The 24,935-nt window shown below is 35.6% G+C and overlaps 1 protein-coding gene across 4 annotated transcripts in view; it reads right to left on the bottom strand.

Moving 5' to 3' along the window:
* Positions 1-19,187, bottom strand: part of LOC138188206 (aquaporin AQPcic-like) — a 32,366-nt gene extending 13,179 nt beyond the window's left edge. The window contains exons 1-2 of one of the 4 annotated variants that reach the window (XM_069129790.1): positions 19,058-19,187; positions 7,870-8,034 (exon numbers count right to left, since the gene is read on the bottom strand). In XM_069129790.1, coding sequence (XP_068985891.1) covers positions 7,870-8,005 — 136 coding nt within the window. In that variant the 5' untranslated portion in view covers positions 8,006-8,034; positions 19,058-19,187. Of the gene's footprint in view, positions 1-7,869; positions 8,035-15,354; positions 15,566-19,057 lie in introns of those variants that run through there. The other 3 variants (XM_069129789.1, XM_069129788.1, XM_069129787.1) reach the window with 3 other exon arrangements.
* Positions 19,188-24,935: the final 5,748 nt, after the last annotated feature.

Raw genomic sequence — 24,935 nt, 5'->3', positions numbered from 1 at the left:
GCTCGTAATTAGGATTCGAGAAAGTAATAGTTCGTGATTTAGAAAAGAGTGAAAGGTTGATCGTCTGCCTTTCGAGTATGAAACGCGATAAGAAATGGCCAGTTTCCCCATAGCTTGCATCAATTAATAATTTATGGTGGTAATCAACACGCCATCTGCTCTTAGTGAGAAGAATCATTAATCACTCGATAGCGTGGCTCGATAAAGAAGGAAATGGTTACGTCGATAAAAAACGTAACGATAGAAAGTTCGATAGCGATCGATTTTTCACTACGTAACGTATAAACGGTTAATTCGCGTGAAATGGGATGAAACCACCCTAATTTAACATTCACACGATCGTCAAGTACATTCACGAATAGTTGTTGCTGACTTTTTCTACACCCATATTTCTAATTAATGTTCTGCATTTATTGTAATAAAAAATTCATTATATTTCTTCAACTTGAAGTATATAATTAAATTCAAGTTCACAAAATCTCGACTTACACCACGATGATTTTCAACCCTGCTAATTTTCTATATTTATTTGACATATTTTTTAAAGAACCTGATTATCTTATCTTTTTGCCAAATACGTAGATTAGAAGAAGCATCGTTATCTGTAATGAAGATATTCCATAATAAAATTAAATACTTAATTAATTAAATTTTAGGTTAGGTCATGTCCGAGATTCCAACATGGTTCTGACCGCTACGTCTTAGAGCTCACTTTTGGATCACTCTGTATATAAACCTCCGTGTTTATAAGAACTTATTGACAACTTAACGTACTTTTGGATTTCTAATAAGAAGAACTTTTAATCAAATCTGTTTAAATATCGATTTACGTTACATTTGTATCGTCCTGTAAACTAGATTCCACATCTAGGAGAATTTATCGAAAAGCTAACCTATCTCCGAATGTTTTGCATAGATTAAGAAAATGTAGCGTTGTATCGCGTGATTTACGAGCTGGCCGGTGTTAAATATCTCGATACGCTCGAAACTGAAACAATAGAGTTCCTCTCGAATTAATAGCGCGCCGAGAGACTGGAGTAGAAAGCGCGCGCGGAATTAATTTCTGTCTCGCCGCAGTTTAGTCGTTCCTCGGCCCATATAGCTCGCGATTCGACGAGAGCACGCGCGAAAGCTCCCAAGATCGAGGACTACTTCTTGCTCGAGCGTTCCACGCTCCAATTAACGTCGCCTCCGCGCTTTCCGCAACACGTTCACCCCGACCATCTCTTCACTCGACAAATTCTCCAAATATCTAAATAAGAAAAAAACTTGCTATCGTCAAATTTCATCGATTAGGCGATTCTGATTCGCTTTATCTGATATTTCATTTGGTTTTCTTTTAAATGATAACGGATGATTAAGTTTAGATCTTCAATAAAAAAAAACTTGACAAATGTGTGTAAATATAAAACGATTGGGAGGCGAAATTTTATCGTAAAAAGCATTTGAAGCAATTGGATTAGGTTTGAACTAAGTTTGAGTTCGTTTGGTGGGGTTGAGTCAGGTTTGAATTAGTTTTAGTGATTGGCTTTGAGATAAATTTGGTTTAATTAAGCTCGAGTGTTAGTAGACTCAAAAATTTAGTGTAGCGTAGTCAATTGCTACGTTCATTTGAAAATAATTGAATAAGTTATAGAGAATAATAAATAATTTGATTAAGTTTCACTTAGATTCGAATTAAGTTTGAATCAGTTTGATTATGTTTGGGATAAGATTTAAAAATTCCGTTTAATCTTTGTTTGAGTACAATACAAGATCAGTTTTGAATTAACTGGCAATGAAAACGAGTCAAGTTCTATTTAATTAAAAAAAACATTCAAACCATTGAAATCTCGAAATCATCAAAATCCTCGTACATTTATATAAAAGTGCCTGATACGAGTGCTTATGTTTGCGTTCACAAGGAATTATCATGTTGTACATAATTTGAAAAATACTTCTTATCGATTTCCATATCTCGCGAGTCACGAATATAGCTGACTAACAACAAGTTAATTAACTCTACCGGTCACCTTTCCTGAAAATTACGCGATTGGACAAGCCGATAAGTTTTGTCTCTTCGTCGCTTCGATCGTCGTGCCATCGCCAATTAATCTCACGAATTCTACTACACAGCTACAGCAGTTACACGTGCGACATTGAGCCAAGTTCGCAGTGAACGTTCACTGACCGCTCTCCAAAACGACACAATTCCCACTCTTTCTCTCTTTCACACGCTTCATTAACTGGTGTCTAATAGAACCGTATCACGTGCCCACCATAATAACAGAAAAATTGCTATTTTCACCTTAAGTCCTTCTTTACTGAAGTCTCGTGCTCAAAGAGTTCGTTTCTTTGCCAATTTACTATATCGTAATGCAATTTAACACTTTACCGACCGATAGCCTATTAATCGGCTTTCTGTCGCCGACGCTTATCGACCGATAGCCTATTAATCAGCTTTTTATCGCCGACGATCTTTCTCATTATTCGAGCAGTAATTTGTTATTTAGTACCAAGATGCCTTGCTCAGTTGCGTCAGTTGCGTTGCTTCGTAAGCTGCCACAGTTTTATAGCAATTTGAAAAATTTACCGTTCGCGATGAACGAAAAGAATGGTATTGGAGAATGAAAACCGAAACAGAGCCGGCGCCAGGGAGAATCTGCGCCTGAGCTGCCGGTCGGACGTGCGTATGCTGTTGAACCGCTAGGGACCAGTAAAGTGTTAAGATATATAAATATCCGCAGCATTAATCAGGTTGCTTCACTGCCTTTCTAATGATAAGGGTGTACCATAACTCATGGGACCCATTTCACAAGAGGCACAAGAACGTGTGTGCCACTTGTGTATCGCTCGGTCTGTCCGCAAGCTCGCGATCGTCGTATCAAAGAATTTCGCAACGTTTCAAAAATTCCAGGTGTACAGTACTTATCCAACTCCTACGAAGATAAGTAGCTGCGGATTATGGATACACAAAAATGGCTCTAACTTGGAAACTAGAACAGATAGCACACACGTTCGTACGGACCTCTTTCATCGTTCTTGTGTCTCCTGTCGACTCCTGAAATGGGTGCCTCATATTATGACTAACGTCTCACGTATTGAGGTGTCTGGTGAGATACCCGGGCAGCCGGCCAATTTTTGTAAACCTGGCTGTCTCACGGGTACCTGACTACCACAAATGCTCAGTTGAAATCTCTAGCCCTATAAATATCCACATGATGCATATCTGGCTGCACATGAAAGGCTCGTTGCAGTTACTCGTACAACCTAATGCTCAAAGTTGGAATTAGTTAAGTTGGCTTTGATCTTCTGCCAATTTACTACATTACGATATGCTTTACGCTGCATAAACTGTTGGCAAAACACATGTTCCTGCACACGACAAACACTCGTTACGCTGGTTATCGCGATTTCTTGCTCAAAGACAGTACTAACGAGATTAGGATTCGCCGCTCTGCCAGTCACGCTTACAAGCGCGTCTAACTTTCTACACGGACCATTTTCAACGACGCTGAACGCCTCGTAAAGACCAGTTTTCACCGGAAAAATACGTTCCAGGATCCCTGCGTGTTTATTAGCCGAGTTTGCAAGCGCAGATGACGAAGGAACAGGGCACTCGGATGTATTGCAGGTAGAGATCTCATGGGATTTCGCTTATCGAGGACTCTTACGGGCCGGAAAGAAAGTTGCGCGCGAAAGTATCTGGAACGTGGAAAACGAGGGAAATCACGGCGATTATATCGGCTCGATATCGTGGCGCCCCTATGGCCACGTTGTTTCGTGTGATTTGCCTTTCGCAAGTGGGACAGTCGTGAGAACTCGCTTCGTAAATGCTTGGATGAATCAGGCCAGGTAATCGAACTGACGAAGGTGTATCTTCAGGGTGGGAACCTTTCGTTCCTGCCCTAGTGTCTTTAGATTTCTCGTTTTCACCGGCGAATCCAATTTCTTCGCGTTTGTCTTCTTGAAGGGGAACAGAACGATGTTGCAATGTGGTAAATTTTTCTTTCATACCTTTCAATCTTTCTTAACAAAATATTCATCGAATGGCGGTGGGAGTTCGTTGGAATTTTATCACATTTTCTGAAAGATCGTTTTGCAAAACCGACGAGTTCACGTAATATGAAAAGAAGAATATTCGTTCTTCATCATTGCAATGTAACTGCAACGAAGATTCTCTGTGAAACCGATCAGCAATTCGCATTAGAAAATTTGTAGTTTATATTGTATCATATTTGTAGTTTCAAAGTTGATGTGTAGTCGAAAAAGTTACGAACGATGGAAAAAAAGGAGGGTTACAAAGAGAAAATTACACATGCAGAGAAACGTATTATACTCTTGTGTATTTGACTTTTCGGTGACCTTGAAATCTTCCGTGAACTCAACGTTACAATTTTTAAAAGGAAACCTTCGTCTTTTATCACATGTTTTTGTAGCTGACATCCAGAACTTTTCAAAATAAACATGTGCCTTTCGCACCGTTCATCACCAGAGGTTTCAAGATCATCTCAAGGTCAAATACACAAGAGCATAGTACATCTACCTCGATATCGTGGGAATTTCGTTCGACACATTTTTTTGTACCGTCCATATTTTTCGAGATATTTGAGCGGTTCGAGGACACACTGTGCAAACACAAATTGTTGTTATCAACATGATAAAAAGTATCTAGTATACTGTTACTAAAAACCCACGTTCCAGTTATAAACTTTCCTTCGACCACAGCTGTACAAGTCTAACGAAATTACAACGCTGTGGGCTTGGCGAGACGCTAGATGACCCTCTTTAGAAAGGTTTTTGTATAGAAATGGTTAATAAAATTTCTCATTCGACAGTATGCCGAACTACGTCACTTTTTGTAACGTCAATTCCATTCAATTCCTGACTATTAGAACGTGTTATAGTTTGCAGTGTTGGAAAGATCAATTAACATGTGAATGAACGTGTAATTCTTTCGTTTCATTCAGTCAAAGTAATTAGCGATCAATGAATTTTTCTTGCAACGTAGAACCTCTTTTTTTACGTGTTAATTCGACGTATTAATTGGTAACTTGTAACTGCATAGTTTCTCTAGTAACAGTGGTTGAATTGTGCAAGAGGGAAATTAGCACGATTAGCCTTCAGCTTCCATAACGGTGCTTGCAGAAACCAGGTTCGAATCTGCTTACTCGACATGGAAACCGTGTGGTTTTTGCCATCGTGAGAAAGGACAAGGTATTCTTGACCTTTCTCGAAAGCCAGTTTCGTGGAATCACGTTCACGTTCCATTTCTCGAAAATAAAATCTCCAATTTCGAATAATAAAATCTTTTAACCTCCATGATCCTAGCGACAGACGATATTGATTATTTAATTAGATGTTTAAAATGTCGAAGCCTGATCAGCACATCTGCTTTCGTGGAAATATAATGAGACAGAGACAAAGTAACTATTCGATTTAATAGTTCAAACAATTTGCGAGTGTTCGTCATTAGTCTCGGGCGACTGTTAATGACACGATGCTAATTATCTCACATTATGTCACTATGACACGCAATAGCAAGAATAGAGCCATCTTCCGGGTTATTATTCGTCGTAGACTTATTGAAACTTCAACACGTGTAAATATAATTGTCTTTTAAGCTGCTGTATGGAAATTCAACATGCAAATACAAAGGTATGAAGGTATTAAGGAACGAATTCGTCTGGTGATATTCAATGCAATCTAGTAACATTTGGAGACAAATCCTAGAAACTTTTATGGGAACTAACTGAATGATAAAATTGTTGGTAATTTCCTTTGGATAATAAGAATAACATTATTTCTTAGCAGAGTGTAGTTGATTTCTCGATTTGAAAAAAAACAACTAAATGAGTAAATAGGCATAAGTGACTAAAGTTTCGTAAAGAACTATACGAGTAGATACGATCGTCGTGAAGCTTTTTAAGGCCGAAGTTTCTTTAGACATGGAGAAAAATTCATTCTTGCCAATTGTTAGTAATAAAAACGTATCGTTTCCGATGTTTCGTAAGGGAAATGTAACGCATTCAAATTTCTAGCAAATTTGCCAAACGAAGCGTCTATCGTTTAATTAGTTTATTTTTAATATACAGGGTGGTTGGTAACTGGCGGTACAAGCGAAAAGGGAGTGATTCTACGCGAAAAAAGAAGTCGAAAATATAGAATAAAAATTTTGTTTCTTTTTTTTTAATTTTTCCATCGAGACAACGATCTACAGTGAAATCCGTTATAACGAGACGCGATAAAGTGCACGCGTACCGAGCGAAAATTCAAAGTCGATTTTCTCGAAAACAAAGCCTCGAACGAAAAATTTTTATTCTATATTTTCGACTCCTTTTTTCGCCTAGAATCACCTCCTTTCCGCTTGTACCACCAGTTACCAACCACCCTGTATAACGCTCATGTCGGGCGTAAACCGGTTAAACAGTAGGAATAACGTGTCCATCAAGGCGGAAAAATAATAGTAAGCTATCACAATTTCACGAAGAAATAAACGAAGAACCGAAACATGCGCATCTCACTCTTCGTTAACCTCTTTTAAACAATATCAATAACTCTTACCTAGTTATTTAATCTAGTTATCTTTCCCATTCGAAAAAGACACTAGATCAGAACACCGTCAAAATATCGTCTGAAATACGTTACTTCGAGCAACGTGTTTCTAGCAAATAATAAATTACCAAAAGATGAGGAAAAACTATCAAAATATAATCGTTGTGAACCTTCCTTGAACAACGATAATTCCTCTACGTCGATCTAGTTGTTTGTTCCATGGCAAAAAAAAACTAGACTTGGAAAAATACCACGTAATATCGATATTTTCTCCTCTGTAAGATGCTGTTTCCAGCAACGTGGATCACCTATGCAAATTATTTCGTCGTTTTTGTCGATAATAGAACATCTGTTGCGCGCTGAACACAAGCAAAGCCTACCGATCAGTCGATGGTCACGGGTTTCGTTTCACGTGATGCAGTTTCCGGTCGATCACGAGATCTCTGGTAACCCGATTTCCTGAAATGCACGCCGCGTCGCCGGTACTTTCTTTTCTTTCACCCGAGGGGAACCGGTGCCAGCGAGCACCTTTCTACGCGGTACGATCGAATTTTTATCCACCAGGCCGCCTAGTGGAATTCCATGGCGAAGCAATGCCAGCAACCCACCAGACCCAGTCGAATCGTCCTTTCGTTTCTTTTTCTTTTCTTTTCTTTTCTTTTTTTCCACGCGTCGCGTTTTAATCATCAGGTGAACGAACTTTCGCGGAATTGAAACTTTCGTCGTCGCGCCGCTCGCTTACATTCTCATTAAAAGGAACGTTTAGTTTCACGATAGAACTATATATATCATCATTCTATTCTTTACGATTTATTATTCTATATAGCATATGTTAGCATTACACGTTATGCTTTGTTCGCTGGTACGTTTCTATCGCTGAGAAACAAAATTGTTAATTTATAACTAGACTGATATTATTATACACTCGAAATTCTATTGGATAAATTCTACATTCTAATTATTCTTAAGCCCATTCATTTAGGCAAAAGACGTATTCCAAGCATTGTTTGTATAAAATAGCACATTGCTTTCGCTTGTTCTTATTTGATTATTAACACCATTTCAACGTGTTCCATTGTAACATGGAATCTACACGCTGAGTATTATTCAAATTTGTACATTTTTTATATGCAATATGATTCGACTAATCTTTCAATATTCCTCGATTTTTATTAACTTCGCGAAAGTGTTATACGAAAAAAGAAGATATGTGAAGAGATACAAAGAGTATGAAAAATAGCAGAGATAAATTTCCAATGAATATATAAAAATTCACGGTCTCTTTATAAATTAACAATGAAAATGCGTTAATAATGAAAAAGAGAGCAGACTCACATGGTATTTTGAACTTCTTCGTGGCAGTCTGTATGCTGGAGCTCGGATTGAACGGGATGCCAACGCTTTTCGATTTTCCCGCTGTACTGGCGGTGATCGCACTAGTCTGTATTATCGAGATGCCAGTTTGCTCCATGTCTCACGAACTGGTCCACGTCAATCTGCCTGCCCGTTAAAAAATTCAACGTTCATTTCATCGATAGAACTCGTCGAGTTTAAAGGGAAGAAAAATAGGAATTCTTTCTTCGCGGGTATCTACGAGTAATTTTGTTTATTTCTACAAATGGGAAATAATTTGTCCCGGGAATTTGTCAGTAGCCATCCCATCGAATTTAAAGAAACAATTAAGAGAAAGGAAGGACAACATAGGAGGAGGTCTTCTTTCAGGAGTATCCATAAATAATATCGTTCATTTCTACAAAATAGGAGATATTTTAATCCATAATTTGTCAGTGTACATTTCATCGAATTGTTAGAAATAGAAAAACGAAAGGAGAAATAGAAATTCTTTTTTCAGAAGTGTCTATCAATAATATCGTTCATTTCTACAAAATAGGAGATATTTTAATCCGTAATTTGTCAGTGTACATTTCATCGAATTGTTAGAAATAGAAAAACGAAAGGAGAAATAGAAATTCTTTTTTCAGAAGTGTCCATGAATAATATCGTTCATTTCTACAAAATAGGAGATATTTTAATCCGTAATTTGTCAGTAGCCATTTCATCGAATTGCTAGAAATGGAGAAACGAAAGAAGAAATAGAAATTCTTTTTTTCACAAGTATCCACTTGTTAAGTTGGTCCACTTGATAAGTTTCGTTCGTTTCTACAAATGGAAGATATATTTTGTTGCGAAATTTCTCAGTAGCCATCCCATCGAATTTCAAGAGACAATTAACGAAAGAAAAAATAGGAATTCTTTCTCCAAAAATATCTATGAATAATTTAATTCGTTCTTGTAAAGAGGAAGCATTTTGATACGTAATTTGTCAATAATGATCTCGATGGATAAATTTAAAGAAACAAGGGATGGAGAGGAAGGATAGAGAAATGGAAATTGTTTTTAAAAAGCATCCATGAATAATTCTATTTATTTCTATAAATATGAAATATTTAGATGTGGAATTTGTCAGTAGCGATGAAACACAATGGTAAACGCGTCGTTTTTCGATTTCGTTATCAGCGTGTTCGGAGACGCGCGTATAAGTGGGACGGGGTCGTAAATCGCGGCTGACAGAACTGTGAAAAACGCGAGAAATAAGGCGGACGGCTGTAAATCGTTGGGAAGCGGCGCTTTTCTCGCGTCGTAACATCGAATTGATAAAGAGACACAGGTTCGTCGCTGGTACTATACGTTTCCTGTTTTCGCAAACCCATTCACTCTACAAAAAATGAAAGTTTACTATACGTTTCAAAAATTACATTTACTATTTTTAATTGATTTCGTACTCTAAAATTTCCTATTTATAGAAACCAACAGAAATATCGATGGATAAAGAAATTTGACGAAGAAAGCAATCCCAAAGAAAAAAGAATACCCAATTTTCTTTCCTCTTCTTTTTCCTCGTATCTCGAATTTTTATTGGATAAGCGGAAGCAAATATTTTGAAAACCTGGTTCCACCTCGTTTGATATATTATGCGATTGCTGTTCGTAGCTAATTTATTGGGTTGGCAATTAATTATCACCTAGTTAGGTAAGTATTAAAGTAAAATAAAGTAAAAAAAAATGCAAGTTTAGCAAGTAAGAAAAAATAGAAATTACTATTAAATAATTATGAATTTAATATTTTATAAAATTTAATATATATATGTATGCATAATCTTTTAATTTATAAATATTATATTTATATAAATATTGTAGATAATGTAATTTTTTATACAAAAGAATATAATTTTAATAATTAAATATAAGTATATCAAATTAATAATATTATTATTAAATAATATGTATGTATAATTTCTTAATTTATAAATATTATATTTATATAAATATTATAGGCAATGCAATTTTGTATATAAAAGAAAATAATCTTAATAATTAAATATAAGTATATCAAATTAATAATATTATTATTAAATAATATGTATGTATAATTTCCTAATTTATAAATATTATATTTATATAAATATTATAGGTAATGCAATTTTGTATATAAAAGAAAATAATCTTAATAATTAAATATAAGTATATCAAATTAATAATATTATTATTAAATAATATGTATGTATAATTTCCTAATTTATAAATATTATATTTATATAAATATTGTAGGTAATGTAATTTTTTATATAAAAGAAAATAATGTTAATAATTATTTAAACCTAATTAGATGGTAATGACAAAATCCGCAATCATTTAGTTGCCAACGCAATATTATTTCCTATCGTCAGAAACGGACCACAGCTGTACACTTTTGCATCTCCATTCTGCCCCTATCTTTATGTTTGTCTGAACAGCGATCAAAAGAATCGAAGCTAAATACAAATTTACAATGCTCCATCTAGCAAATATCGCAATATGTAGCCCGTATATTTGACATATCCTCGCGTGTTATGTGCATCTTGTGAATATTCGTGTCGTTGAACTGTTGAAAAAGTCACAAATATTCGCGTAACAAATTGAAACGATATAACGTGCTGGATCGTTTGAATTTTAGCGAATCGATTAGTTGCACTTTGGCTGGTTGAGTTTGCTTACCCGAACGTGACTGTTTGTATTTTCTTATTCGAATTACGCGAACGAAAAATAACAGGTTGCAAGGAAAATCAACGAGTTCCTATTATTATGAACTGCGATTATATAAACTGTCCGCCGACAAGTTCAATTAAACGTAGTTCTGCCGTGTTCCAACAATAAAACTCGAAGAATTCTTTCAATGAAAGAAACTCGAAGAAACTGGCAAAAGCTCGACGAAAAGATCGCACTGCGTGTCGAGTTTACCGCCGCATTGTAACGATGATTTTGACGAAACGATAGAAAGTGCAGGTCGTATGATCGAAACAGAAAGCAATTAATTAGCAATCTACCGTACCAGTGACACTTTGACGACGCGAATAATTAAATTGCACAGGCCGAAATTGAGGTAGTCTAATTGATATCGAATTCTACCATTGTGCCAAGGCTAATTGACGTTAAAGAGCACGTTATCGTTGCGTTTCCATTAACCGGCTAATTATACCACGGCAGAAAGATAGAGTCTCGGTCACACGTTATCGACAGATCGAAACTTGCTGTTCATGGTGTTAAACGGGAAAATTCGGATCGTTTCGCTTCGTCGTTTCACACGCAGTGGCTCGCCAAAGTATTCCAACGATTAACATAGGAAGCTTCAAAGCTTCAAAGAAAAAAAAAAAAAGAAGAAAAAGGAAGAAAGACTCGCGAAGTTATGATTCTACGTAAGTCTTCCTGAATCGTCGTTGCGACTTTTTCCGAACATAAAATATCGATAAGTAGAATGGAGATTTTTATTATTTGTAGGAAATTTCGTAGCGGAAAGGACGCGATTCGCAGCAAGTTTAACGCTACCGAGCAAAGTATATGAAGAAATTCCTCTGTCAAAGAAATTTTAGAGCGCAAGTTTGGAATGAGATCGAAGAGATATGTATCAGGTTGTCCGAAAAGTTTCTTTCGTTTGATAAGGTGATAGTAGAACAATTTTTGTTTTATATTAATTTATTGAATTACCCATGATCCATTTCCTTCTATTTCTAATATTATGTTCCTGTATAATTCAATAAACTAATATAAAATAAAAAACATTATGCGTCTATTATTTCCTTATCAAACGAAAGAAACTTTTCGGACAACCTAATGTGAGCCTCTATCCGTGTGTTTTACGAAAGCAACGAACTGCACTTGTATTAAACGAGCAACGAAATATAAATCGAAAAAATTTCTATGAAGAATTAAACACGCGTGATATTAACAAATTATGAGAAATATTGAAAGTTGGAAGGAAGAGAATGAGCAAATAGAAGATAAGAAGAGAAGTGAAGAGATGTAGCTTAATTAAATGGTCGATGACTATAGGCCAACAAGAGTGAAAAATAAGGTAGCATAGTTAGTTGTTTGGTATTATACTACTTGCAGGTAGAATAAATCTGAGAAGAGGGCAGGAATGTAAGGTAAAATTAAGTTAAATTAATGAGACTAGGACAAGGGAGGGATAAGGTTTTGTCTGTAAAGTATAATAAATGTTACATCGGGTCATCCCATAAGTAACGCAGTCTTTCTAAGAGCTCAGTTTAAAACAACGAGCGTCGTTACTTTCAGAATGTCGAGAAGAATTTTTGTATTTTTGTCTGACGTACGAAAACCAACGACTACATTGCTTACAGGTACTAGGTTGTCCGAAAAGTATCTTTCTTTCGCGAACGTGTTTTTTACAACAGTGGAACCAAATCTGTGAAATGTCGCGGTGTTTGTCTCAGCAGAACAAAATGGATCGTACGTAATTCGACAAAATAATATAAAACAAAAAATAATGTGCATCTACTGTTTCCTTATAAAACGAAAGAAACTTTTCGGACAACCTAATGTTACAGTTAAATGTATATAGTAGGTTGTCCTGAAAGTTTCTTTCGTTTTATAAGGAAACAATTGATACACAGTATCTTTTGTTTTATATTGTTTCATTGGATTATCTACGATCCATTCTGTTCCAATATAAGAAACATTGTTGTGCATCTATTATTTTCTTGTAAAATTAGGATATCTTATACTTATGTGTATATATTAGGTTGTCCTGAAAGTTTTTTTCGTTTTATAAGGAAACAATTGATACACAGTATCTTTTGTTTTATATTGTTTCATTGGATTATCTACGATCCATTCTGTTCCAATAGAACAAAAATCGTTGTGCATTTGTTATTTTCTTATAAAATTAATTTCTTATAAAATGTTAGTTATGTGTATACATTAGATTGCCCTAAAAGTTTCTCTCGTTTTATAAAGAAACAATAGATGCACAGTATCTTCTGATACATATTATTTCATTGGATTACGTACGATCCATTCTGTTCCAATAGAACAAAAATCGTTGTGCATCTGTTATTTTCATACAAAAGGAAAGAAACTTTTGCCACGGCCTGATGTATACGAATTTTGCTACATGTTTGTCGTATTACATCATACGTGGTATTTATGTATAGAAGGTGAAGGTAGTGAAACGTCTTAATCGCATAGGGAAATCAATAAAAATTATTATCATTATTATGATTATTCAAATTAGGATACCGGTTATATCATTTAAAGAGCAAAGTCCACTTCCATTCATAAAAATACGAATTTGCATGAACATCTGCCAACTACATATTGATAAACCTCGACAAAATTTTACTTTCCCCATCTTCAACACTTGTCGTACGTATAAGCTGACTATACACGGTGTGTAGTAATTTTTTAATAAATTTGTTACTATTTGTTACTATTATATACATTTTATATACATATATTGTTACTATTATATACATTTCCTGATTAAATTTCACCAATATTATCACGACAGTCGTATTTCGTTGCAATGTTAATGCAATTTCAATATGTATCCGTGTAGGTATATTATAAATTATTATTTATATAACATCATACAGTGTATAATACATTAAACAACGATAATTTACTCATCAAACATTTCTACACGTTGCAATATATTTTGCACCACATACGTTACTTATTCATAAGAGGTGGAAAATTTCCACAAATGTTCAACTGTTTGGCTACATTATCGTAGAATTGCATACTCCACGCAATCAAAATCAAGTGGAGCGATCGATAATCCTGATTTAATCCCCGGCCAAGGATTTCAAGATAAGGATGTAATCTTTGTGTGACGCGTTGTAAACATCGGAGTTGTTGGTAATCGAAAATTCGTATACGTACACACGTATCTCAAGTTTAACGTACAACCGTGACCAAACTATGGATTAATCATCTTGGATATTCCTCTTTTAGCGATTTCGAGTGTTCTTGCTTCGAATTCCGATTAAAATTCAAATAATTCTTCCTTTCTCCTCTCGTTTCAATTTAATTCTCGTATCTGCGAGATTTGATTCGTTTTATCGACTGGTTTAAATTTCGATTGAAATTTCTACGAGAACTTTTGCGTATTCAAGTCGAAGCTCGGGCTTCTACGTTTTATCTCGATTCGAATCGACGTTTCTACGTTTCGATTGAAATAAAAAAAAAAAAATAGGGGGGAAAAAATCTCCATATTTCGATGTAAACTCAAGTGCCTAATGTCAACAATCCACACTTCGTAACGAAATCATTATCTTTCGTCTCCATCGAAATTCAAATTCAAATCTGTGAACTGTTAGAAATTTCTGAACGAGTTTCACGGCTGGAAAAAATCATCGTACAACGATCATGCTGCATTCGTAGAAAATGTAAAATTGGAAAAATGCGCGAAAATCGTATAATACGCGAAGATAAGCAAAGTACGCGAAGCGTAGTTTGGGAGGAAAAATAAGCGACAACGTAGTGGAAATAAATTCTTCAAGTACGAAATGTTTACTTTACAAAAATATAAATATTAATTTCAATTATTTACTAAATAATCTACGTGCCACAAAATTGTGCAAAATTTTATTCTATGAAATTTCTTATTTCAATGAAAATCATTTAAAAACGAAAAATAATAAAAATAATTTATCTATTATTGCTAATTTGCAAGTTAAATTTTATTTCCCACTTGCATCTAATCGACAAACAAATGATAATCTATAAACGAATAATTTTTCCTCCTGTCTTATCTATTTCCATTTGTTTATTAATTTGATCGTTAATTAACCAGACCGCAGTTGACACTTGCTTATAAAACTACTCGCTTTTCGAACGAATTGTTCGCAGGTATATTTGATCTTGGTCTATTCATAGTAGTCAACAGACAATGTTATTGACAATCCCAAATTCCAATATACAATACTCTCTTTCTCTCTCTCTCTATCTCATTGAACTGTTACCTTCGTGTAAAAATAGATTATCTTAAGCATCGACAAGCAATGAATAAAAATAAATAGAAAGTAAACTGATATTCCAAAATAACGCTTAATTTCATTGTTTCAAGTAACGCACTCGAGCTCGTCCAAATAACGGACAATCCTTCCCCCTTCTTCGACTGACCTGCCCCATAACAAATCACTGTCCATTGAAACAACCGTCTACGTGTAAATTTCTTCAACGATAGCCTCAACATTGACTATAAAACTGCACGATAGCCAAGACCAGTATACAGCAAAAAATAATAGCGGTTTGATGTTCAACTTGCTTGAAAATGAAAAGTCTACCTCCACTAGCTGCTCTCGCTAGACCTGTCCCGCTTATTTCTATTCCTCGCCTTTATACAGCGTACCGATTATTATTCTTATAATATTCACCGGACGAGATCGATTTTCTACCGAAATTCCACTCGTTCCATTAGCCTACTAGAAACGCGTGTGTGGGAATAAAAATCCGCAGTCCGGTTCTGCATAAAGTGACTCACGCTGAGACGAAGATCGATCAGCTATGCCCCACCTCGTGTTACGTTGCGAGCTGAGAGAAGAGAGGAGCACGTGGTGTTTCTCGCGGTCACTCGGCCGAAGCTTGGTAATACGACACCTGGACAAAAAGCGGCGATTGGACTTGCGCGATTCGGCACAGCGTCGTAATGTCGCGTGGCTTCAACCAGACTGAATCGGCTCGCGACTCGCTTCTACCTCTATATGTAGAATCTCCTCCTCTGGCAGGCACTCTGGCTCCCGTTACTTCTGCCAAATCGATGCCAACCGACCGACATAGTTTCTCATCCTTTCGGACGATCCTCCCCTCGGACAATGCCATTCTTTCTCCGTAGCCAGCAAACGGATTCTGCGTTCTTTCGCGCGTCTTGCTCTTCTCGCGTGTTGATGAAAGCGCGGCACACTGTGAGCAAAGTTGGTGCAATTATTCGATTGGCAACTAAGTGATTGCGGCTTTTGTCATTAGGTGGTATTGACAAAATCTGCAATCACTTAGTTACCAACACAAGAGTAGGTCAGCGATTTATTTGTCTATTTATTCGTCAGTATATTCCGAGATGGTTCGTCGTTAATAAACGATAACGTCATCGATGATCAGGTTGTCCGAAAAGTGTCTTTTACGGACACGTCTTTTGTAGCGACGCATCTTCGTACAAACGTGAAACCTAATCTATCGAACGTTGTGATCTTTATCTTGATAGAATAAAATGGATACGTAATTCGATAAAATAATAGAGAAATATCGTGCATCCATTATTTTCTTATAAAACGAAAGAAACTTTTCGGACCACCTAATATGTTACTAGCGATCGCACGTTTTACAAGATCAAATGTCAGGTTACGTGGAACGAAGCAGATGCAGGTTGTTTAAGAAACGTTCGAGCCAAGTCTGTATAGGTTTGCAGGAAATTTGAAGTGGCAAGAGTGGACGAAATATGGGAAATATGGTACTTGTAACGTTCAGTGGATGAAACAGATTTATACTCGGATACCATTTGGTTAGTTGACTTTATAAAGATGGAAATTCGCAGAAAAATCCACAATCGAGGAACTGTTGATAATGATGAGACTTTGCGACAGATAGACTATTATTATATAATTAATTAATAATTTTTAAATTATCATTTCGCAGAGTTTTCTACGTTAATCGGATTAATATCGATAAAGCGATTAATTTTGTTTGATGTAAGTCAATAAAGTATGATAAGCTCAAGTTCTCTAGATTTCGAAGCTTTAATGATGGTTAAGTAACGTATATATGGTTCTTGATATTCCTGTCTCGTTTTTATTAACGCGTTCCGCTTTATCGTTCGGACATTCCAGATCGCTTGTTCAGGGCAGATCTGGAACGTTGCGCCTTTTTCCTTCCTTCCTTTTTTTTTTTTTTTTTTTTTAACATTCAATTCGAAGATGCAATTGAACTGGAATTTTGAAAACACGATAGAGATCTGGAGGATCAAAAATACGTTAACACTTTACTGACCGATAGCCGACTAATCGGATTTTTGTCTCCGACGTTTACCAACCGGTAGCCTATTAATCGGCTTTTTGTCGCCGACGATCTTTCTCATTATTCGAGCAGTAATTTGTTATTTAGTACCAAGATGCCTTGCTCAGTTGCGTCAGTTGCGTTGCTTTGTAAGCTCCCACAGTTTTATGCCAATTTGAAAAATTTACCGTTCGCGATGAACGAAAAGAAGGGTATTGGAGAATGTAAACCGAAACAGAATCTGCGCCTGAGCTGCCGGTTGGACGTGCGTATACTGTTGAACCGGTAGCGGTCGGTAAAGTGTTAGGTTGAAGATCGTCGACTTTGTAAGTTTGGTGGGTTGAATAAAAATGCTACAATAGAAGCTTAATTAGGTTAAGTTACTTTTCAATCGATTTTTCCAAAGATTAATTTCTAACGTTTATATGAATATATCCGAAAGAAGATTAATATTTTTATTAATATTCATTGACGTTTTTATTATTATTTGTTTCAAAGATCGATGTTTAATATTTATGGAATACCTCTAAGAGATTAAATATCATCGAATTATTTAAAATATCGATAAAATCATGCTCTAACATTCCAACAAGCAAGAAATACCGTTTAACGAAATTTCGTTAATCGCAAGAATTCAGGGATGAAGAGAGTTAGGAAACTTTTTAATAGATTCTATTTAAAACACGGACCGTGAAACTTTTATAGAAAACGTTCCCACATTATAAGTTCCGATAAGAACAGATAAAGAAAAGTCCACGAAAATAAAAGTTTAAACTTTGAATAGAACTTAGTAAAATATAGAAATAAACATTTTTCCATAGAAAAATTTCGCCCGTTGATATTAAACGTTCTCGATTATTCCAATAAATATCAAATATTATTTAATGTACCTAATGTACTACAACCATATTACATAATAACTGAAGTTGATATTCTAAATATGTTATAATATTTATTTTTATAATACGTACGTAGATAATTCACAAGTTCAAAGCTTGTTTGTGTTTCTCTTTGAAATGAACAGTTAGAAAGGTAAGGACGTTACTCAATATATATACATCATATTCGTATATGTATGTCTGTATAGACGTATACATATACAGGGTGGTTGGTAACTAACTGGTGGTACAAGCGGAAAGGTGGTGATTCTACGCGAAAAAAGAAGTCGAAAATATAGAATAAACATTTTCTTTTTTTAAATTTGTCCATCGAGACAACGATCTACAGTGAGATTCGTTATAACGAGACGTGATAAGGTGCACGCGTACCGAGCGAAAATTCAAAGTCGATTTTCTCGAAAACAAAACCTCGAACGAAAAATTTTTATTCTATATTTTCGACTCCTTTTTTCGCGTAGAATCACCCCCTTTCCGCTTGTACCACCAGTTACCAACCACCCTGTATATAATGCAAAAGTGACTGATCTATTCATCAACGCTCACACCAAACCGCTGTACCTAGAAACGTGAAATTTCAACGGTGTATTTTCTTTATTTTTTTATTTTCTTTTTTTTAATAACGTAAATATGAGATGAGAAAGTATTTTTAGAAATACAAAACCTAAAGGGATGAAAAGGGGTAAAATTTCTTTTACGGAATAGTAATTTTTCTGAAGTTTAAAGACGTGAAATTCAGACGTGAAATGAATCCTCATGTGAGGTTGGAGAAGGGGAAAATGGATCTTTTCCCAAAAATAGCCGTATGAATGAATGAAGAAACACCTCATTGAAAATAAACTTTCGCTTCTACAATAACAGATCGTTTATGATTAGCCACGTTTTCTAGTATTATCGATCAATTTTCAAAGTCGATTTTTTCGTAAACTTTAAACATAGTTACTGTATCGCTATCTTATCGTGTTATATCATATCAATTAACTGTTTTCTAGTAATTAGTATGTATCTATCTTAGTGTATACTGTACTATGTCTACGTATATCTACGTAGCTGTATTTTAAAAAATGTAACTATTTCTTTTACTTGAATGCTACTTGGCGATTAGAAAGATATATTTTTACAGCAGAAAGATATGATATTTTTATGATTTGCGAGCTTTTTAATTTTAATGTATCGTTGGAACGTCTGAGAAGTTAAACTAAATTGTTTACTCAGAATCGTTTCCCTATAGATAGTGAAAACGTAATCCATCATAATCTTCTACTTTGATTTTCAATATAAAAAAGAAAAGATACGGCTTACCGTGTTTCCCCCTGCAATCTTCATTTTTCATTTTCACAAACGATAGATTTATAACACAGCCTATCTACGCTCTAGAAAAAAAAAGAAACATTTGATCGAGAGGATCAATCGTTGAAACGAACGATTATCACTGTAACGTTGTCACTGATACAATGCTCTTCGTCTAACCGCGAAGATGCGACAGCGATGAGTATTTAACGATAACAATTGCGTCAGCGCTATTAACAAATTAATGAGACGCGAGTTATGCGACAATAACGTTGATAAATTGAACTTCATAGATCATAATATACGTAACGTTAAATCACATAGCTTTTAGTCTTCCGTCTGTTTTTAGGATTTCTATGAAATTTAGCAGAAATTAGAAAATGAAAATTTATTCATTGGAAATGTAGAGATTTACAAGGAAGAAAGGTAAACTAATTTAACGTGCTATGAACTAGCAGTATTTTACCACTGTTGATTGAATTTTATACGAATGTAGGAATTATTTATGCATATACCTGCAAAATTGTTAGAAAATAATAAACCTAGGTACAACAAACGAATTATTTGTTTTACCAGTGCAACGAGGTTGAAAAATCCTGAATTATAAAATAATCGAGAATTCTAGAAAGAAGAAAATAATAAATCTTATTAGAAATAATTAACAGAAATTATTGAAAATTATTGATAGAACTTATTAACAAAAATTAGTGGAAATTGCCAGAGATAATGGAAATTATTAAAAATAATTGATGAAAATTATTGAGAACGATCAATTATTAAATTATTAACGCAATGAATGGAGAATTATTGAAAATGATCAATGGAAATTATTGAAAATAATTGAGGAAAATTACTGAAAATAGTAGAAATTAATATCTACAGATAGTTAATAGGAATTCTTGAAAACGTTATGATGGAAATTATTCACAACAGTCTCTAAACATGCTACCTATCATAAGCATGATATTTCGTATAATTAATGAAACAAAGCTGAAAAATCTTGAACTTTACTGCTATGTATTCAGAGAATTTGCCGAGAAACGAATCGCATTTATCATGTTACAATTTCAGAATGATACATACATAATGTCATACCTGTCCACTTAAATAATGATCGATCGATAGGGGAGCAAGCTTTCGTTCGTGAAATTCTTTCACTCGATCGTCAGATTTACCGATCGTAAACACGCGTACTTAATTTTGAAACGATGCACGACAACGATAGATACAGTTAAAAATAACGCGAGAGTATTTGGCAGCCAGAATAATTTTCTCTCTATTTCCAAATGTCTGATCGTAAACGAACGTCGAGTTATTAGATGGCGAACGAATTTTCCTAATAACTCGCCGAAGACGAAAATTAGTTAGTTCGTTTTTACATTTTTTGAACCAGTTAGCTGTTTTCGACGAGTATACTCGTCACGAAGAGATGGCAATATTTTGCGTTATGACCAGCCCTGTGAGTAATAAAATTAAAATATGAAACAGTCGTTTCGTTACAACTTAATTCTATACATATATACATGGTACATATATTTGCAATAAATTTCTTCTAACTTCTACATGTATTTTCGTATTCTAACTTCTACATATATTCGTATATACATACATACATACATATATTCGTATTCTCGTTACAGTGCTAACAAAAATTTCCAAAAATGTTTAACAGCGCGCATAGTATATTCATTACAAATTTCCTCGCTGTATTTTTATATGGAATTTTGCAAGAAAATCTAATCTATACCATTGTCCTTCATTCGTGTCTCGTCGTAATGCGAACTTCGAAACAGCAAAATACTTTCTACATATATTTGCAGAAAATTTCTGCCAACTTCTGTGTATAATTTCCAATGAATTCATATAGCGTGTAACGTGTTAATCTTGTTATACCGGAGTCTATCGTAGCTCCAAATTTTCCTGTTATAATCGCGATATTCGTATATTCTCGTTACAGCGCTAGCAAAAATCTCCAAAAGTTTCGTGTATTCAAATTTCGAGCATGATATATTGGGTTGGCAACTAAGTGGTTGCGGACTTTATCAATACCACCTGATGACAAAATCCGCAATCACTTAGTTGCCAAATCAATATATGCAGAATTTGAATTATAATATATAAAAATATTCAAATGTCCTAAATTGTTGGGTCGGCAACTAAGTGATTGCGGATTTTGTCATCAGGTGGTATTGACAAAATCCGCAATCTCTTAGTTGCCAAGCCAATATATTCGCAAGGAAATTGTACAGCAAGCGTTCGAGTAAAATAAGCACGGTAAACGTCTGTTTGAGCATAAATCGAGCAGGCAGCATTATCGCGACAGGATTTGATCCGCGACTTAATTCGCGATAACGTCGACGAACGGACATAAAAAATAAAGCTGCTAACTGTATAAATTACTTCTGGTATTTAGATCGTCGAGATTGCACTTATCCAGGTAGTACACACCGATACAACACCACGTTGACAGTAGGCACTGACGGATTTACCTGGTGACGACCAATGATTAAATTAATCGCCATAGCAAATATATGACGCGTGGATTTAGCCGGACGGAAACGGCAAATTCCAGCAAATTGCCACGGATTTTAGAGATTATTTTACATCTGCGTTTGGATCTCCGATCGAAGAAATCGTGGGCGTTTCGCATGTCAATTCTCCGCTTCTGCGAATAGAAACTCGAGAGCGTGTGATAGCTTGTGTGAACCTTCGTGATCGATAGACGACTCAAGATGGAAACAGAAAACAAAGGATCGGAGGGGAACAAAGGAAAGGCAAATTTGTTCGAATAATTGAAATAATTGGAATTCCCTGAATTCATCGTCCAAACAACGGTGTTGTATTTCATGTTTTCCTGTTGCATGCACGTGCTGCAGGATGTGAGAGGTGGAAGATGGACGCGATGATTACAAAGAATCGTTCGGGATTAGGATGGCACGAGGATGGAAAATTTTGAAGTCGTGGAAATTTTCAGAAATCATCTGCTTGTACGTTTAAACTGCGAAGATTGCTCTACAGAAATTTACTAACATGCAAATTTTAGAACCGTCTGTCTCCCTTGTCCGAATTAATTGCGAGCAAAAAGCTGTTTGCACGATGCTGAAAACTCGACGACAATATTATTTTCTTATTCGAATTATTCCGATCTATATACGTACAGCGTTGTTGATTAACAAAGATAATCATGCGGCTATTTTAATTCAACGAACGAGTAGGAAATTTGATGATGATCGTTGTCAAAGACCATCGAAATCGTGCGCCAAACGAGACCAGGAAGATACGAAACACGATATCAATGACATTCCTGGCTAATTCGTGGTCGACGATGAGGCAACGTTAGGCTAACCGACCGCGGTTTGCATAACATTTTCGCAGTCGATTTAGGTCGACGACTCGAACGAGGAAGAGACGAAAACGTTCTCCCATTTCACAGCTACGGAATTTCTAGGTAACTCGGCGAAGACGAGCAAATAGCTTTCCCTTTTTTGATATTTATGTAACGTACCCTTCTTCGACCTTTGAATTGCCATGTGAACGTGGAAATTACATTTTCAATTTTTCGATGTTATCTTCTTTCTTTATTATTGTTCTGTATCTATTTGCAAACGGCTGCAAACGGTTGGTGGAATTTTTAGACATCATGGAAATTTTTGATATTTCTGTCCCATAGATACCTTTCTTCGACTCTTTGAAATATGAAATTCGTCGTATAAACTTCTCTAATGCTAAATATACTGATTTAATTAGGCAAACATAAACTTATTTTTTAAGCAAATAGGATAGATTTCAATCGGAACTCGATAATGAAAATACGTTAATTTTTACTGCAGATTTTTATACAGATTTGTATATGTATCCTCATGAGCGCACATATGGAATTTAAATAGGAATTCATTCTGCCTATTATAAAATCCATATTATATAAACATCTTGTGTGGATTTTTGCATCACGAAATGTGCATAAAGGTCTTTCATAAGTGCGTAAAAATCCGCAGTAAAATAGTCGATACTCTGCCTGTTTTATATATTTTTTACGTTAAATTAAATTTCCCATAAATGAATAAAAATGCACGGTATATCGGTCGCAATATCGCAGCAGGTCGTGCAGTATTTAACCTGCATCTATAAAACAGGTGGAATTTAATTGAAACTGAGTCAACATCGTGTTCAAGTCATACGCTGATATTCGCTTAAAGGAATTCACATCTGTCGGACCAGTGAATTTTAAATTTAGCTAAACGATTCGTATCTTGAAATCAATCTGACTCTAGTCTCATTTAACCATTTAATTACCACTCTATTATACTTTACTATTATTACTATTTTTTGTATTCTTCTGTTAAATTAAATGTCCCATAAATGAATAAAAATCCGCGGTAAGGTGTTCGCTATGTCGCAGGAGGTCATGGTGACTATTTGTCCCGGCTCTGTGAAGCATCTGGGACTAGACGAGATCTCGGGTGACCTACTGCTCCTTTCCTGGCAACGCCACGATTACACAGCGGACACATTATTTATCCGGCTCTCCTTTTGTCGTCGATGCTTTTCGTTCGTGCTTTCTCACCCGTTATACTTCCCAGGCTTCTTCACAGACTTTTGCCCCATCGGTTTCATCGATCACGCGTTGCTCCTCATCTCGCTGGGAACATTCTTTTTTCTCCATCACTCGTCGATCAGACGTGATCCAGGTGATCCGAAGACTCAAAAGTATTAGGATAGGCAACGCCATCCGAAGCGTACACTTGATTACGTTCGAACCTACTTTTGGCGGTGTCACAGATCTTTTCGACGCTGTCATAAATATCACGAACCTCCCTAACCGTGCAACCACCGTTAGGAAGAATCCTCAGATCTGAAACGATCAAGGTCCTAGTAATATCGGATACACTGAAAGCTTCTTTATGAAATACGTAACATATGTAGTTGTTTGGTTTCGTATAATTATTTCTGTTCCTATTTACCGGCGTTAAGTTGTCACAGACAGTTCAACTGAGCCGCGTTTCCATAGGTCAAACCATTATTCGCGCAGACACCGTTGGAACCGTACGATAAGGTCTCGTAGCTATAACAGCGATCCATAACTTTGCAAGGACCCTTTGAAGCTACTGTTACATCTAAAATAATATTACATTAATTTTAACGTTTTACTGCTTCGGATCGGAGCTGATCGAAGCTGTTACAGTCTTAAGAAAATTGGCACATTAATGAATTATACAATCGAATGGATGTTTCGCTGAATTATATCTGCAGCAACTTTTCATTTTACCGCATTTGAACTCGTTGCACATTTTCCAAATTTAAATTCATCGACCGACTCAAACACTGACTAACTGTATATTGAATAGTTAAAGAAAGTGTGATAAATTTGTCTCAGAATCCGCTATCGTTTATGCGATCTTCCTATAATAAATAAACTCGCGTTGACTTTTTTTGTCAGATTCATGTAAGAATATCAGAAAACTATTCTTTCATAGTGACCAATAACGAGGTCTTATTTTACTATAAATCGTCTTAACACCGACAACAAACTAACGTTTTACAATTTCAGTTCTACCGCAAACCTAGTCGAAGCCTGACCTGGACAAGCTCAACTACCATCTGGGTGAACATTCTTTTTTTCTCGATCACATATCGATCAGTCGTGATCTAGGTGATCTATCGGAGGATGTTTTCTCCGGTAAATCGTCAGAGGAAACTATTCCACGAGGATAGAAAGATGTAAGATCGGTGTCTGTTTCATGGGGCAAATTCCTTTCCCTTTTTGCTCTGGTCTTTAGCTCTTGGCTCTTGGCTTCCGGCTATCCGAGACTTCCGATACCCTTTTCCCAATCAGGTTTTGTCTCGATCGCCTGGCATCCAGGAAGTCGACGCGGCTCTGAGTTACTTCGCG

This window comes from Bombus flavifrons, chromosome 16, assembly GCF_040668555.2.
Source record: "Bombus flavifrons isolate JBK064 chromosome 16, iyBomFlav1_principal, whole genome shotgun sequence".
In the NCBI taxonomy this organism is placed as follows: Eukaryota; Metazoa; Arthropoda; class Insecta; order Hymenoptera; family Apidae; genus Bombus; species Bombus flavifrons.
Note: the sequence above shows the minus strand (reverse complement) of the source record. Positions and strands in the feature narration are given on the sequence as shown.